At 41.4% G+C, this 14,632-nt stretch overlaps 1 protein-coding gene across 1 annotated transcript in view; it reads left to right on the top strand.

Moving 5' to 3' along the window:
• Positions 1–14,632, top strand: part of LOC141791538 (protein turtle homolog B-like) — a 218,588-nt gene that overhangs the window by 66,337 nt on the left and 137,619 nt on the right. Inside the window, exon 3 of the mRNA XM_074672094.1 lies at positions 7,920–8,066. Coding sequence (XP_074528195.1) covers positions 7,920–8,066 — 147 coding nt within the window. The remainder of the gene's footprint in view (positions 1–7,919; positions 8,067–14,632) is intronic.

Below are 14,632 nucleotides of genomic sequence, written 5' to 3'. Positions count from 1 at the left end.
GCAGGCTGGCCTCCAGCATTTCTACTATGATGCTTAGTCTCGTTTTCTTTCCATCTGGGTTGGAGTAGTTTTTGATGAAGCAGCGCTTACAGCTGTCTAAGCAGTTTTGTGACTTTTGCCAAGCCTCCTTCTGTTGGCAGTTTGTTTTTAGTTTTTACATTTGAAAACTCTTCAGGCTTTTCCAGGGTTTTTCTTTTCTTTTTTTCTTTAAAAATATACTAAAATCCAGAGTTTGTCCAATCAGACACAGCTCATGTGACTGACGGGCTTCATGTAGCTGTTAGAAAGGAACATCATATCCAATATGGCCCCCTCCAACGATTGGCTTTAATTCTTTGCATCAGGAACAGACGGGTGACATCAAAGAGACTACGTCCATATTTTATACAGTCTATCAGTCTGAACAGGATGAATGATTTTTGTCTTCCTCTGCTGTTAATGTACGTAGGTCAGTGTTTAATACTGCTTTGGACTTATGTGGCTAGGTATGGGTACCTTTCACATTTGGAAAGATACCGCACCAATGCCTGGTATTTGGCATTCGGTACTGGTACTCAATGGAACCAATTTTCGGTACTTTTTTGGCTTTATTGTGGTAAAAAATTGTCAATTTGTTTTATAATTAAAAATGTTTTTTTTCCATTTAATATATTTATTCTTCAATATATAACCTTGCAATGCTGTGTTCATGCCCAGTATGGAAAATTGCCTACTTTTCCTTTCCCTCACAGTCACAAGAATGCATTTAGGTACCTAAACATGGTACCTTTTGATTTTAATTGAATCAGTACCTGGTACTTTTGACTGAATTTGGTTGGTATCTTTAAAATTACCTAATTCGGTGCCCATCCCTATATGTGGCTCATGTTTAGTGGAGTTTTTGCCTTCTTCATGTGTCACAAACATGGTCTCATCTGAATCTTTGATGTAAAGAAGTTTTTTCCCATCTGTAGTAAATTTTGAAAATACTTTTTATTTCTTTAAACTCACATGACCAACATAAACATGCCATACAGGGCTCAAGACTGCGACCAAAATTGTGGCGTAAGCGACTATTCTTCAGGGCATGGGAGTAAGAATTTCATCTAGTTTTGTAGTGTTTATCCGAGTTCATATGTTTTGATGCTTCCTCTATCACAGACAGTGTATAAGACACTGGGGTTTATAGTCGGCCCCTTTTCCTCTGGATCAGTCAGTCTCCTCCATCTGCTCTGTCAGTTCTGAAGAGAGAGCGCGGTCTTGTACTCGCAAAGCGCATATGTGCATTTGCGCATCACACATCAAACACGGACAGAACTTCACGACAACAAGTGTTTCTCTATTTAAGAGTCAGCCTCCTCACTTTAAGACTCATGCAGGTCTGAACTCTCCTTAATGAAGAGGGTATAATATTTGAGCATGTAGGAGCTAATGTCAGAGAGATCAGGGCTAAACCACATGATGAGTCAACTTTTTAACCAGTGCAACAGTTTAACTCATGACATGTATTGTTTTTATTTAATTAATCTTTCTTTCTTTCTTTCTTTCTTTCTTTCTTTCTTTCTTTCTTTCTTTCTTTCTTTCTTTCTTTCTTTCTTTCTTTCTGTGCTAATGCAGCTGATACTTTGATAAACTCCTCATCAACGATTGTTGCACAGTTACCTGTCTCTATGTGTCTTTGTGACCACAGACAGAGAAAGTCTCACACAGCGTGTTTGGATCAAACCAACTAAAGGAGAGGGGTGATTTTTTTTTTTTGATATACCGCACAGGTGCAGGTGCAGGATTTGAATAGACTTAAATAAAAATATTAGCAGTCATAGGACCAAACTTAAAATTGGCGGACAATCAGGAGAAATTACAAGTCAGGAGAACACCGGGAGTATGCGTTGAAAAGTGGGAGAGTCCCTCCCAGATCAGGAGTGGTAACAGCCTGTCAGCACTTCCCATTGGTCGATCTGTTTAAAACAATACGTTTATGTATGAGGCAGAGTGACAAAGAAAAAATGAAAGACATTTTCTCTTTAATTTTAGTTAGTTTTAGTTAGTTTTATAAATTAAAGTAAATATTTTAAAATTAATTTTTTGGGAAGCCTCATTTTTATTTTCATTTCAATATTTTTTTTTTGTTTACTATAATAACCCTGACTTGAAGCACAAGCATTCCTGTTGTTGTGCTTTCCTTTACATTTAAAAAAAAATGTCTTCAATCAATCAATCTATCTATTTTTTTTTGTATAGCGCCAAGTCATTACAAATGTTATCTCAAGACCCTTGACAAAAAGATTACCAGGTCTAGACCCATAAATGTTAATGAAATTTTATTAACAGAAACCCAACATCAAGACTAGATAATGAGTCTTATCTAATTTTAACCCACCATGAGTACAGGACTTTGCAGCATTTAGCAAGTTACAATGGCAAGGAAAAACTTCCGTTTAACCGGCAGAACCCTTGGACAGAACCAGAACCATGTTGGACAGACATCTGAGGAGACTGTGTTAAGGTTATAAAAAAGAAATAACCTGTTTGGTCAGCCAGTCCTTGTTGCAGACAATCTTGATATTCACAGTAAAAATATTTAGCAAATACCATAACTACAGTAACTGTAACACCCCTACCAGACCCTCAAATCATGTGCTGATACGACCAACTGAGAATAATAAGTTGCTCTTAGATTGCTGAGAATGAGGGAGCAACTTTTACATCCTTCATACATCAAGTCCAAAAACGACACCAAACACTGTCACTCACTCAGAGAAATGTGAAAATACACACACAGCAGTGAAGAGTAGAGGTTTAAACACACACACAGACACAGACACAGACACACACACACACACACACACACACACACACACACACACACACACACACACACACACACACACACACACACACACACACACACAGACACACAGAGTCTCTCAGTCTGTTTCTCACGTCCTCTCAGTCAGCCAGGAGAGGAGACAGACATGGTTTGAAGCTGGACAAATATAATCTGATTTATAAATAGCTTAACCAGGACACACACACACACATACACACACACACACACACACACACACACACACACACACACACACACACACACACACACACACACACACACACACACACACACACACACACACACACTCGCAGGCTGGGGAATAAACGTCACTTTGACTTTCTACCTTAACTCTGGGAGACGGCTGCCTCTGCAGCTGATGTGTTTACCTGGTGTGTCACGCTGCGGAGGGGAATTAGGAAGGCAAACAGAAATGAGAGAGGAATACCCGTGAAGAGGAGAGGACGAGGGGGAGAGAGGGGATTAATGAGGGACAGCCAGGCTTTGATAATGCTGATGTTTGGAGCCTGCGCGTGTTCCCTCAAAGCCCTTTGTTTAGCCCTTATTGCCAGTCACCATCTGTTATGATCTAGTTGCCAGATTGCCCTTAGCAACATCATCAATCCCTCCTCTTCAGCTTTTGATCTTTAAAAGTAAAACGCAGCTACGCCTGACGGTCCACTCACCCGGGTAGAGCAGCAGAGATCTGTGTGTCCTGTGTGACCTGGAGGGCTTTCTGATGTCGTGCTGGCCGCGTCCCCCTCCTCACAGGAAGTAATGACCTGTCCTTGCCTGAGAGCCTCTTCAGAATAGAGGACCTCTCACATGGAGATGAGGAGGCACCGAGGCATCTAAATGTATGGAGAGCTGCTGTCCCTCCCTATGTTGTGTTACAGTGAGTCTGTACACAACTCAAGGCTGTCAAATTCCTTTGACCTTTCTGAAACCCTTGTGTTGGGATGTTCGTATAAGGCTCACTTTCTCCTTCAGATTAACATCCTGGTACTTGTGGTTGTGGCTATGTTACTTTTCCTCTAGATGCAGCCTTCATACAACTTGATCTCCATTTTCTGGATTAAACTCTATGCCATCTGTCATCTGTCTCTGTTTACATCCAGGTAGCAGAGCGCTAAAGCAGGAAACATAATGGGAGCAACGGTCCTGATGAGTCGGGCGCCTGTGCTACAGCTTGGAAACAGCATGTGACACAAGCCCGGGAAAGAATAAATGAAGTATTCATTATTTATTTAGCCGTAATGTTTTCCTGGTGCTGACCTCTGAGGAAAATAAAAGCTGGGTTTCCATTTCACTTTTTTTGGAAAAACAAACCGATATCTGAAGTTTCAATGACACACGATTGTTCTTTGCTCATGTTTCCATTCCGACCAGAATTGCGCATTACTTGAGATTTAACGTGTGGAATGCAAAAGAAAGAAGGAGGACTGTAACCCATTGTAACCTTGGATACCCCGGACATTTGTAGAGCTAAGCCATCATTTCAATGGGCATAACTGTTGTTGCTGATGTTGTCAACAGATGAAGGCAGAGGGGGTTAAAATATTGTAATGTTTAGACGCTGAAATGATTATGATGCTGGTTCATGAACTCTCACTGGTCAAAACTGTCGGCCGTGACCATGCCAACTCAAAGCAGGCAGGAACAAAACACTGAATGATCTCATCATCCTCATCCTCCATCCTCCAACACCCCTCCCTCCTGCTGGACTCTGACCCACTCACAGCCTTCCTGGTGCCTTGACTGATGCTCAGTAATACCAACATCACAATATGAACACAAGAGCTCGTATGTGTGACAGTGGACAGGTACCAGGGACTTCTGGGAGATGATCTTGGCCGAGGAGGTGAGGGAGGTGCATTGTGATTCACATGCAGTGACCTGTTTTTGCAAATAGAAATGTTTCAATTGCACTTTTGCAATAAACTTCAATATCAACACATATGAAAAAACATCTCATGAGAGTGTCAAAACTTTTATTCACATTTTGCTCTTTGCATTACCATTTTTTGTTGAAATATTTAGTTGATACACAGTTTCAGGTGTAATGGAAACAAGTCGAGTTTAGTCTTTCAATCAGTGAAAAGTGCGCCTCCTACCTCTTGACGTACCAGTGAACCAGACGGTGCATTACTTCAACTCACATTTGGTTTAAATGATTGAATCTGGTGACAAAGTTGTTTTTTCACCCTCTTCTTAGCTCAAACCTGTAGGAGACTACACTCTATGCTGTAACCCCCAAGCAGAGTCTCCATGTAGTAAACTCTCATAATGGAGCTCTTTGGATACTCTTGGTTTTCCATGCTCAGTGCATCTAAAGAAGGGTCTGTGTATTTAGTTTATATCTGTCTGTGTTTTGACATATCTGCACTGCAGTATACTTTATCATCTTAAGTAAAAACGTGTATTCCAACCACAGAAGAGAGGGTCTAAATTTAGTCCTGGAATCACTGATCTAACCCTGAAAACAGCCCTGCCATGGGTAGTACTTTCCAAAGATCCAGGACCTTTGGGGGGCGGGGCCTGCAAGCTGAATGTTTTTGGTTGGTGGAGCAGCCACAGTGTTTGTATTTACCCCTCTCTCTGTTGATAAGGTGACCCCTAGCTGTGATGGACTTTGTTTAGTACCTCCTGAACTATGGTATTCTTTGAGCCTGATAGTGTGAATGTGTCTCTGTTAGCTCCCGGCGTTCCAGTTTAAAAGGTTGTTTGAACGACACAACAGTTCTAGGGTTATACGCAAAGGTATTGTTGCGTTTTGGCCTCTTGTTTCTTGTTTACACAGAAACAGCATTTTAGACCCCTGAAAACAGCCTCCAGAGAGGAATTCTTCTGAAATCCTGCGGCCACCTTTTCTGTGTAAACAGCAAGTCATGGTTTTCAGTGGAAACGCTGATGTCATGCCTCGTGTTTATTGTGGCAACTCAAATTGTCATGCATGAACTGGACAACAACAACAACAGTAACAGTAACAATGGTGAACTACCCACACAAAAAATTGTTGGGTTATTTTTTCAACCCAACAGCTGGGTTGAGACTGTTGGTTAGTTTAATTGGGTTGTTTTCATTAAATTGGGTAATCTAAATACCCAGATTGATGGGTTACTGTAGTTGGCAGTTGAGTTATTAGCTGTTGGGTTGTAATTTTCATTATATTGTGTTGGGTTGACGCTCGCGCATGCTTGACCAACAGCTACCCCCACTCATTCGAGACACCCCCCCCCACCCCCCACCCCCCCCCCCCCCCCCCCCCCCCCCCCCCCCCCCCCCCAGCTGCTTGCAGTCAGGACGCTGGATGGGCAAGTCTCATTATGGCCCGAACGCGATTCCCTTCGCGGGCTTCTACGTGCAGTACCACCATCTAGCAGCGTCATATACTGAGAGACACCCTGAGAGACTCAGCTCTATACAAGCAAGGTTTGCTACGTGTGCACTATTCTTTCACCACAATGTTCAATTTGTATTAATAAAATGTATATAAAGCTTACTGTAGTTACCGTGGCTATCCAGATTCAATGTGACACGGGCGTCGGTGGAGCAGTTGGATTGTGCACTTGGTCAGTGATCAGGAGGTTGCACGTTCAAGCCCAGATCCGGGCAACACGTGGCGATGTGTCCTTGGGCAAGACACTTAAGTTGTTTAAGTGCTCCCACTGCTGCGTTAGTGGCTTGTAACTGGGCATGAAAGGGTGTAAACATGTTAGAGTACTGATGGACAATTAACATAGAAACTCAAAACCATCAGTGAATGAATGTGAGAGTGAATGGGTAGGTGTAACCTGTGGTGTAAAGCAGCTTTGAGAAGTCAAAGACGAGAAAAAGCATTATATAAGCTCAAGTCCATTTACCATTTACATGAGCGTGTGAAGCAGTGATTGTGAGCTCTTGGTCATTTGTAGTTAACGTTAGCGATAGCTTCTTGTGGGTAACGTTGGGCTATTTGAACAACCCAACTGGCTGAGTAAAAAAGAACCCAACAGTGTAGTCAAATTGAGCCTGTGGTTGGGCTATTTGAACAACCCAACTGGGTTGCTCAAATAGCCCAACTGTCTGTTAAAGGAAACCAACACAACTTGTTGGGTCAAATTAACCCAGTATGTGTTCTGTCCAATATTTAACCAGTGTTGGGTTAAAAAATAACCCATATTGGGTTGTTTTTAACCCAACATTTTTACGTGTGCTGTGTTGTGATTGTGCTGCTGAATCTGCAAAATGTACATCTGTTGTACCACCGCGAAGACGCATTCAGTATTTATGCTTTTACTTCAATGTAGAATACTCCACAGTTATATCGCCAACTACAGCCCTGGCATGCATACTGCAGTGTTTACAGTCCCTCAAGGTTTCTGTGTTAAACGCGTTCTCGGGTGAAACGTTGTTGTGTAAGCGGGGCCTAAAGACTGACCCTGTAAACTGTGTTAACAGTGGATATCCAGTTTATTACAGCTGTTTAAACACAGACGAAGTCTTCAGGACTGCAGCCTAGGCTAGATTTTGTATATATGTGTATGTGAAAACCTGTCTGCTGTCTCAGAAGGATGCATCCTGCTGAAAGTCATCAATCTACAGGGTCGCTCTTCAAGACAAAACACCTGTTGACCTCTGTTTTTGTAATGAGAGATAACTTTGCTGCTAGCGCTTGTCTCCTTTCATGTGTCAACAAATCCATCTGCAGTTTAATAAACTATGATCAAAACCAGCTCGGGCTGAATCTCCTCCATGCTAACAGGCTAACAGGCTAACTGCAGTGGCCTCTTCTGTTAATGTTGGTGGGAAATCGTTAAATTCTTGGTTGAAAGCACCTTTAGATATTTAGATTTATTGTTGGTTTCATGCTGACTCAGGCTGCGTTTACTGCAGAAATTACAGCTCTGAGCTGGCTGTGGTTACATTTGAAGATGATTCCCTGCATTAAGCTGAACTGTACAGCATATACTCTTCTTGAAGGTCCAACAGATGCAAAAAGAAAAAGTAAATCCACAGCAGTGTGAAACAGTCACCTGTTTGGTTTTTCCTCTGAATTCACATCCACCTGTCCTCCGCTCCTCTGTGTTTCTTTCTGCTGACACATCATCTTTCTCTCTGTCTCCTCCAGGCCGGGCCAGTCTGCACGGAAAGTCCTCCCTGCGGATAGACAACGTGCGCTCAGACGACCAGGGCTGGTACGAGTGTAAGGTGCTGATGCTGGAGCAGCAGTATGACACCTTCCACAACGGCAGCTGGGTGCATCTGACCGTCAATGGTGAGTGCCAACAGCTGCTTTCCTCAAACAGTTCAGAGGTCGCACAGGGACAAGCGTTTGGAACTCCACTGCTCATCTGATTCGGTTTCTGAACAAACACCTTGATGGATTTTATCCTCTCTACTCAGCGTTACCCTCAGTGTGGTGCTTTAGTCCCGACATGCACTCAGTCTGTGCCTTTCCTGTTACATGATGCCAGTTGAACGTGCTCTGAGCTGGGTGCACTGCCTGCTCGGTCGATCACTGACAGCTCCTCTGGAGAACAAACAGCTGACAAACACCTGAGTGTGAAATAAGCAACCCGCACACTCTCAAGGGCCTCCCAGAGAAATGTTCCTGCCTTCACTTGGTAGCTCAAGCGTTCATTGAGTCACTTAATCAGACAGCAAATGATGATGCTTGTTGCCGTGGTAACAGACACAACCAGATGCGGTTCTGCGGTCACGGCACATTAGCTCAGTTTCATCGAGTTGTTCTCGTTCTGTTTGAGAAGTGTTTTTCAGGGCCTCGGGCTTCCTCCCTGGCCTCTCCTCCCCCGTCTCTCTCTGAGAATTCCTCCCTCGCTGATCTGCAGAGTCTCATCATCAGATCAGCGCTGAGCTGAAGTTTAGACACACCTGTGACCAGGTGACCTGGACAGAGCAGTGTAAGAGGAAAGGATCTCAAACGTTGTTATCAACTTGCAAAGGTTGTTCAGAAATGTAGTGAAAAAAGAGATGAAGGATTTCTTTTTTGGACATGAAGATGAAGAATTGGGACCAATCTGTTTTCTCAGTGGTAGAGTCACTGTCTCTCTAACAGAAGGTCAGAGGTTTGAGTCCAACTCCCACAGCCACAGGCCAAAGTGCAGGAAGCCAAACCCCAAACTTTTTTCTCTGTTGCTCAACAGTGTGTGAATTTATCATTCATCATCATGTGGTGAATGTGGCTAACAGTGTAAAGGTACAAGTCCATTTGTTGTTTGACCTTTCAGGAATTGACTTTAGACTCTTGACTTGAAAGGACGGGATGAGAAAGACACATGCTTGGTGTCACAGTCTTCATTGTTATATTCATTCAGCTTCAGACATCTCCAAAGACTCTTTCAAAAGAGCGACAAGCAGAAAATTCAATGACTTATTCTGGAGACTCTGACGTGGAAACCTGTCAGTCAAACTCTTCATAATAAGCAATAAACGGCGTCAACCAGGGCTTGACATTAACACCAGCTAACCCGTCAAATACGGGTGAATTTCAGCTGTGGGGGGTAACACCGTCGCTCCTACTAGCCACTTTGGCGAGTTGAATTAAATAGTTGTAGTTTTCTAAAACTGAAATACTAAAGCTGGTGCAATATGAGACTACAACTCTACAACTCCCATGTGCACTGCCTGCACAGAGTGTTTTCCCATTGGTCCATTCGCCAAGTCTTTTGTGGATGTAACTGCTGAGATGCGCTCAGACTTCATCTCCCGCCTCCGGCTCGGACAGCCTGACAGCTCCCGCTGTCTAGCCCCTAATAATTAGATTAAAGTTAAAGTTCACTTGCGTCTTTTTGACTCTCTATTGTAAACAGATTCCAGGATTTGAGTCACAAACTAGCGTCAAAAGTCCCGTAACTTTTTAGAAGTGAGGACATTCATTGCATGGAGCTCATTTATACTCACTCTGCACCGATCTCACCAGCAGCATTCACCCAGAGCAGGGAAGGGGAGGAGGAGAGAGGGGGTGTGGACGTGTAGAAAAGAGAAACTGGTCACAGATATGAGGTGTGTAGGGACAGTATTTAAACCTTCTAATGTACAAACACTTATCAAAGTTATATGTAAAAAGTTCACTCTGGAAATACTGTTACCAAACCAAATCATTCTAAGTGCATTCAACGTATAGTCCACTGTGACTTATAGATGTTGGTTTCTTCTTCATGACACATTTTTATGACTGATACTTCAGAAAATATATGATTATACTACGGAGTGACTTATACTCCAGACAGTATGGTACTTAGTAGGGATGTCCCGATATTACATTTTCACTTCCGATACGATACCGATACTGCAGCATTGAGTATTGGCCGATACCGATACTAATCCGATATGATATCAGCATTAAACATGCATACTTTCATTACTTATTTTGTAGTACGTCTGTCATGTTAGAAAAGGCTTGATTAAGTGATATTATTCAAACAAAGAACAGTAGTCAGCAACAGTAGGTATGAGGGAAAACTGATCCATTTATTATTAACCATGGGTAACAGAAGCTGCTTATATCGGAGATTTTAGATGCATTCCGATACGATACTTGTTTTTTTTGCTGATATCGGACTGATATCCGATATCAATATCGGACTAGGACACCTCTAGTACTAAGTTTATTACTAAAAAATGTTGTAGTATTTATCTTCAACCTTCACAACTTTTATTAGATGCAATAATAAACTGCTTGTTCTATGACTTTATCTTAATAAACTGCATACTTTCATATTAAAGAAGCACAACCTTCCACATGACCGTTTCAAAAGTGAATTCCTGACAATGACCTGTGGCTTTAAACATTTCTGTAGTCTTTATTTGAGTGTGCACAGGCGTCAGTTGCATTTTTAAAGGTTGTAAATTTAGTTTAAGTAAACATGAGCATGTCATCACCGGCTTTTAACATATTTAACAAAATTATACAAGAAAATTGTGTCTAGTGAAAATGCTGAGTGGCTAGTAATTGTAGAAAACCACTAGCCACAGTTAATGTCAAGCCCTGGCGTCAACACTGGATTGTATTTTACTTTACTACAACAACAAACTGACGCAAGGAGCAGAGCCAGGGGTCAACAGGTTTAAGGTTTTAGAGCAGATTAAAGACAATGTGAATGAGGAGAGACTCATTGTTAGGGCTAAGGCTGTATTATGCTTCCTGTGCGAATGTGACGCATGGAAATAAGACGCGCGGAATTGGCACGAGACAACACAGGGCTTTTATACCTTTAAATACTCCACATGGTGTCCATTCCCAAACTGCAGGGGGCAGTTTATCACAAATGCACATTTACCCCAGTAGTAAACTAAACGGGAAAAGGTTGTTTACACTGTTAACAACAATTTTTTGTACATTCCTTTTTGCCTGCCAAGCTTGTCCAAAATTACAAGCAAGGAACTGTTCGTCACCTGGTTATCACTATGAGCTCCGGTTTCGTCCACATGTCTCCAAGCAGAAGTTAGAAATTTTTGCATGAAAAGGACTGCACAAAAGGGCGCGGCTGCTAAAATGACATCATCATTGTGGACCTTGCAAACGCTCAAAGCATTAACCAAGTTTTAGGTAAGTCCAGGGTCTGAGGACTCCGACAGTCTGGCAGTCCTGGGAATGGACACAGGTGGGGTGACTCCACAGATGAGGAGCAGAGACAGATCTGGTGAAAGTCCTGGTTCATATCCAAATTGTATCCAATGGGTATAACTTGCTTAATTTGTGTTTCACCCAACAAGAACGTCTCTAAGATGACTTTACATTTAATTTACTCGCAAAAATGAACCAGTTTGTGTTTGGTGTAAAACTGAAAGAGTTCTGAAGGTATTCACTGTGAAACTTATCAGTGTTGATCCAATAAAGAAAACTATCATCTAGTTTTCGACCCAGCTCCAGATAAACCTCTGAGTAAGATCTGTTATCATTGCTTTGATAAAAAAATGATGTTGATATCTGTTTGGGCATACTGATTTTCAGATTGCTTCTGGGCATGAAATATCATCAACCAACAAACTGCAGCTTCACAGCATCAGTCCAGTAATGAAACAGGATCCTGATACAAGACTTCACAGATGAGATGTACTGTACTTCTTCCTGTAATCACTGTTTCCTCCCTCCGGCTCCTGTTTAATAGGAAATGTGTTTAAGTGAGGAAATAGACGTAAAATTAAATACATCCTTTATTAAATCTGGGGATGAGTTCCTCGTGTTTCATTTTTTCACCAAGAGGAATGAGACTGAGCTGGATGTCAGAGACAGTGCAAGATGTACCCAGCGTAGCCGGGAGGTCAACATGAGGACAAACTTACAGTAAACCAACAAAGCTCGGCTGAGACCAAGAGGACTTTATCTGGGTTTGTGTTTTAGGGAGGGGGGGCTAAGCGAAGAGTAATGCAACATGTGGTTGGAGCCATGCAGATAGTCTCTGCTCAGTCCTTAAAAAAATATTTGCAGTTAAGTTTTCAGAAAACATGACATAAAAGGATTCACCATCAAATGTGATCAATGACTGGATCTGAATCTGATCAGGGAGCTGCTCAAGTGAAGAGTCAGAGACCCTCAGGTGGATCCGGTCCACAGTAATACAGGTTATTGTGTTGGTCTGAAGCAGAGACCGTTCTTCCTATTCTCTAAGAGACAAGCAACTCCCCAGGAGCTACAATCATAACACCAATGAAGTCATTATGGACACGTCACAGTTTTACGAAAAGTGTCTTACTAGACTTGATCTTACTTAACAAGTCCAAAAAATGTCTAAAGACAAAAAAAGTTGAGAAAATTTTTAGGGCTGGGACGAGATGCTATTGGACTTTATTGTGATTTTTGGGGTGCACTTTGAATTATGATTCTTTGATATTTATATTTGCATTTTTTTGTTTTCTTTTAATACCAGACCATGTGAAAAAGTTAAATGATGATAATAAAGTTTACAGATTATATCAGGAGCCATATTTTCCCATAAAATGACATCACATGACTTAGAGAGACATTTCACCCTCTGCTGGAGAAATGGAAATGTGCTAACTTTTTCCAATCCTGTTTATAAACAAAAACTGAAATAAGAATTTGATAAAAAAAAAAAAGATTTTCTGATAAAAAAAATCCCAATTTTGATATTGTCAAACAAAAAATCCTGATATATCAGTTTTCTATTATTTTTTTACTCCCACCCCTAAAAGATGTACTTGGTCAGGTTTTTTTTTTTTTTTTTTTTTTTTTTTTTTAATGAGACAAAGTGGAAACCTCAGGCTATAAGGACTGAAGCCCATGTGGGAGAGGTAGGAGCTTCACTTCTTTAAGATTCAGTTTGTGGAAGCTGACAGGTGGTCACCCTGTAGCTGTCTGTGAAGAGTCTGAAGTCCTGCCCCTTTACCTCATCCCACCTCAAACAAAGCCAGGCCAATTTAAGCATTTTCAATGAATGAAATACTGTAAGGATTTTTTGTCAGTTTGCTTTCAATAATTAAAACAATTTTAGAAGCTCCAAGTGAAATTTCTGAATTCCCAAGGTAAGCTAAAGGTGTAGGTTGAAGTTCAAGCTTAAAGGGACAGTTCAGTTTTTTTGAATTGGGGTTGTATGAGCTCTATGTGACCACTAAGGACATTAGATACAGTAGAAAGTTGTCTCCTCTCCCTCAGTAAGACACAGACTGTAATCGATGGTGACGAGGAAATATGCGCTAACAGGGAAATACCATACCAAATTCAAAGGCTATTTTCTCTACCTACAAGAACTAAAATCAAAAAGTAATACCACAGTTTAAGAGTACGCTACATAAAATATTTTTAAGTGCATTATGTCTTCTGAAATATAAACATTTATTAACATCCGTGGATGTTTCCTCTGTATTCCTTTCAGTCGCCATCTGTAGCAGCTCCTCTTCTGTGTGCTCCGGTTCATACAGGTATCCTTTTGGTTCCAAAGTGAATGAAACTTCATCGTCGCTGTCATAGTCACTCATTTTGAATTTCCTACGCTGCCTCACAATCCTTAGAGTACAAACAAAAGAATTACGATACTTGATCAAACTTACACGAGGCTACAACCGGTGCCCGAAGCATAGCTTGTTTACATTCCCTACAGCTGAAAGGAGGAGGGGGGACGGAGCGCACTAGCGCTGCGCGAAAGGATATATGACCAGTTAGTTAGGTCCAGATAAATGTTTATATTTCCAAAGACTTCATGCACTAAAAAAATAGTATATGTAGCGTACTCTTAAACTGTGGTATTACTTTTTGATTTTAGTTCTTGTAGGCAGGGAAAAAAGCCATTGAATTTGGTACCGTCTGTCCCTGTTAGCGTCTATTTCCTCGTCACCAGTGATTACAGTTTGTGTCTTACTGAAGGAGAGGAGACAACTTTCTACTGTATCTAATGTCCTCAGTGGTCACATAGAGCTCATACAACCCCACTTCAAAAAAACTGAACTGTCCCTTTAAACCAGGGGTCCTCAAACTTTTTCCCGTCAGGGCCAAACAACTTTTCCCTTCTCTGACGGAGGGCCAGGGTCAGTTTGAAAAAAAAAGTGTGACGATCGCAGAGGTGTCCAAATTTTTGTTTCCCAGAAAGCCACACATATTAATATATATTAACCAAATATTAATAATGCTTTCTGAGATTTTGACAGGAAAAACAGGAAAATAAATAATAACATTATTAATGAAACATACAATACTATTTATGAAATAAATAATAACTAAATAACCCGTTTCAGGTTTTTCACTGAAAAAAAGACCATGAGACATGAACTTTTTTGTAGACACCACTGTTTGCAGCTCTCTCATTAACTTCACTGTGAAGACCAGGAAGCAAGCAGGCTAAGGAACCGAACTAAGTGATACAA

Source organism: Halichoeres trimaculatus, unplaced genomic scaffold (genome assembly GCF_033239565.1).
Source record: "Halichoeres trimaculatus isolate MK-OKI-2021-1 unplaced genomic scaffold, fHalTri1.1 fHalTri1_scaffold_6, whole genome shotgun sequence".
In the NCBI taxonomy this organism is placed as follows: Eukaryota; Metazoa; Chordata; class Actinopteri; order Labriformes; family Labridae; genus Halichoeres; species Halichoeres trimaculatus.
This window is presented reverse-complemented; position numbering and strand designations above follow the sequence as displayed.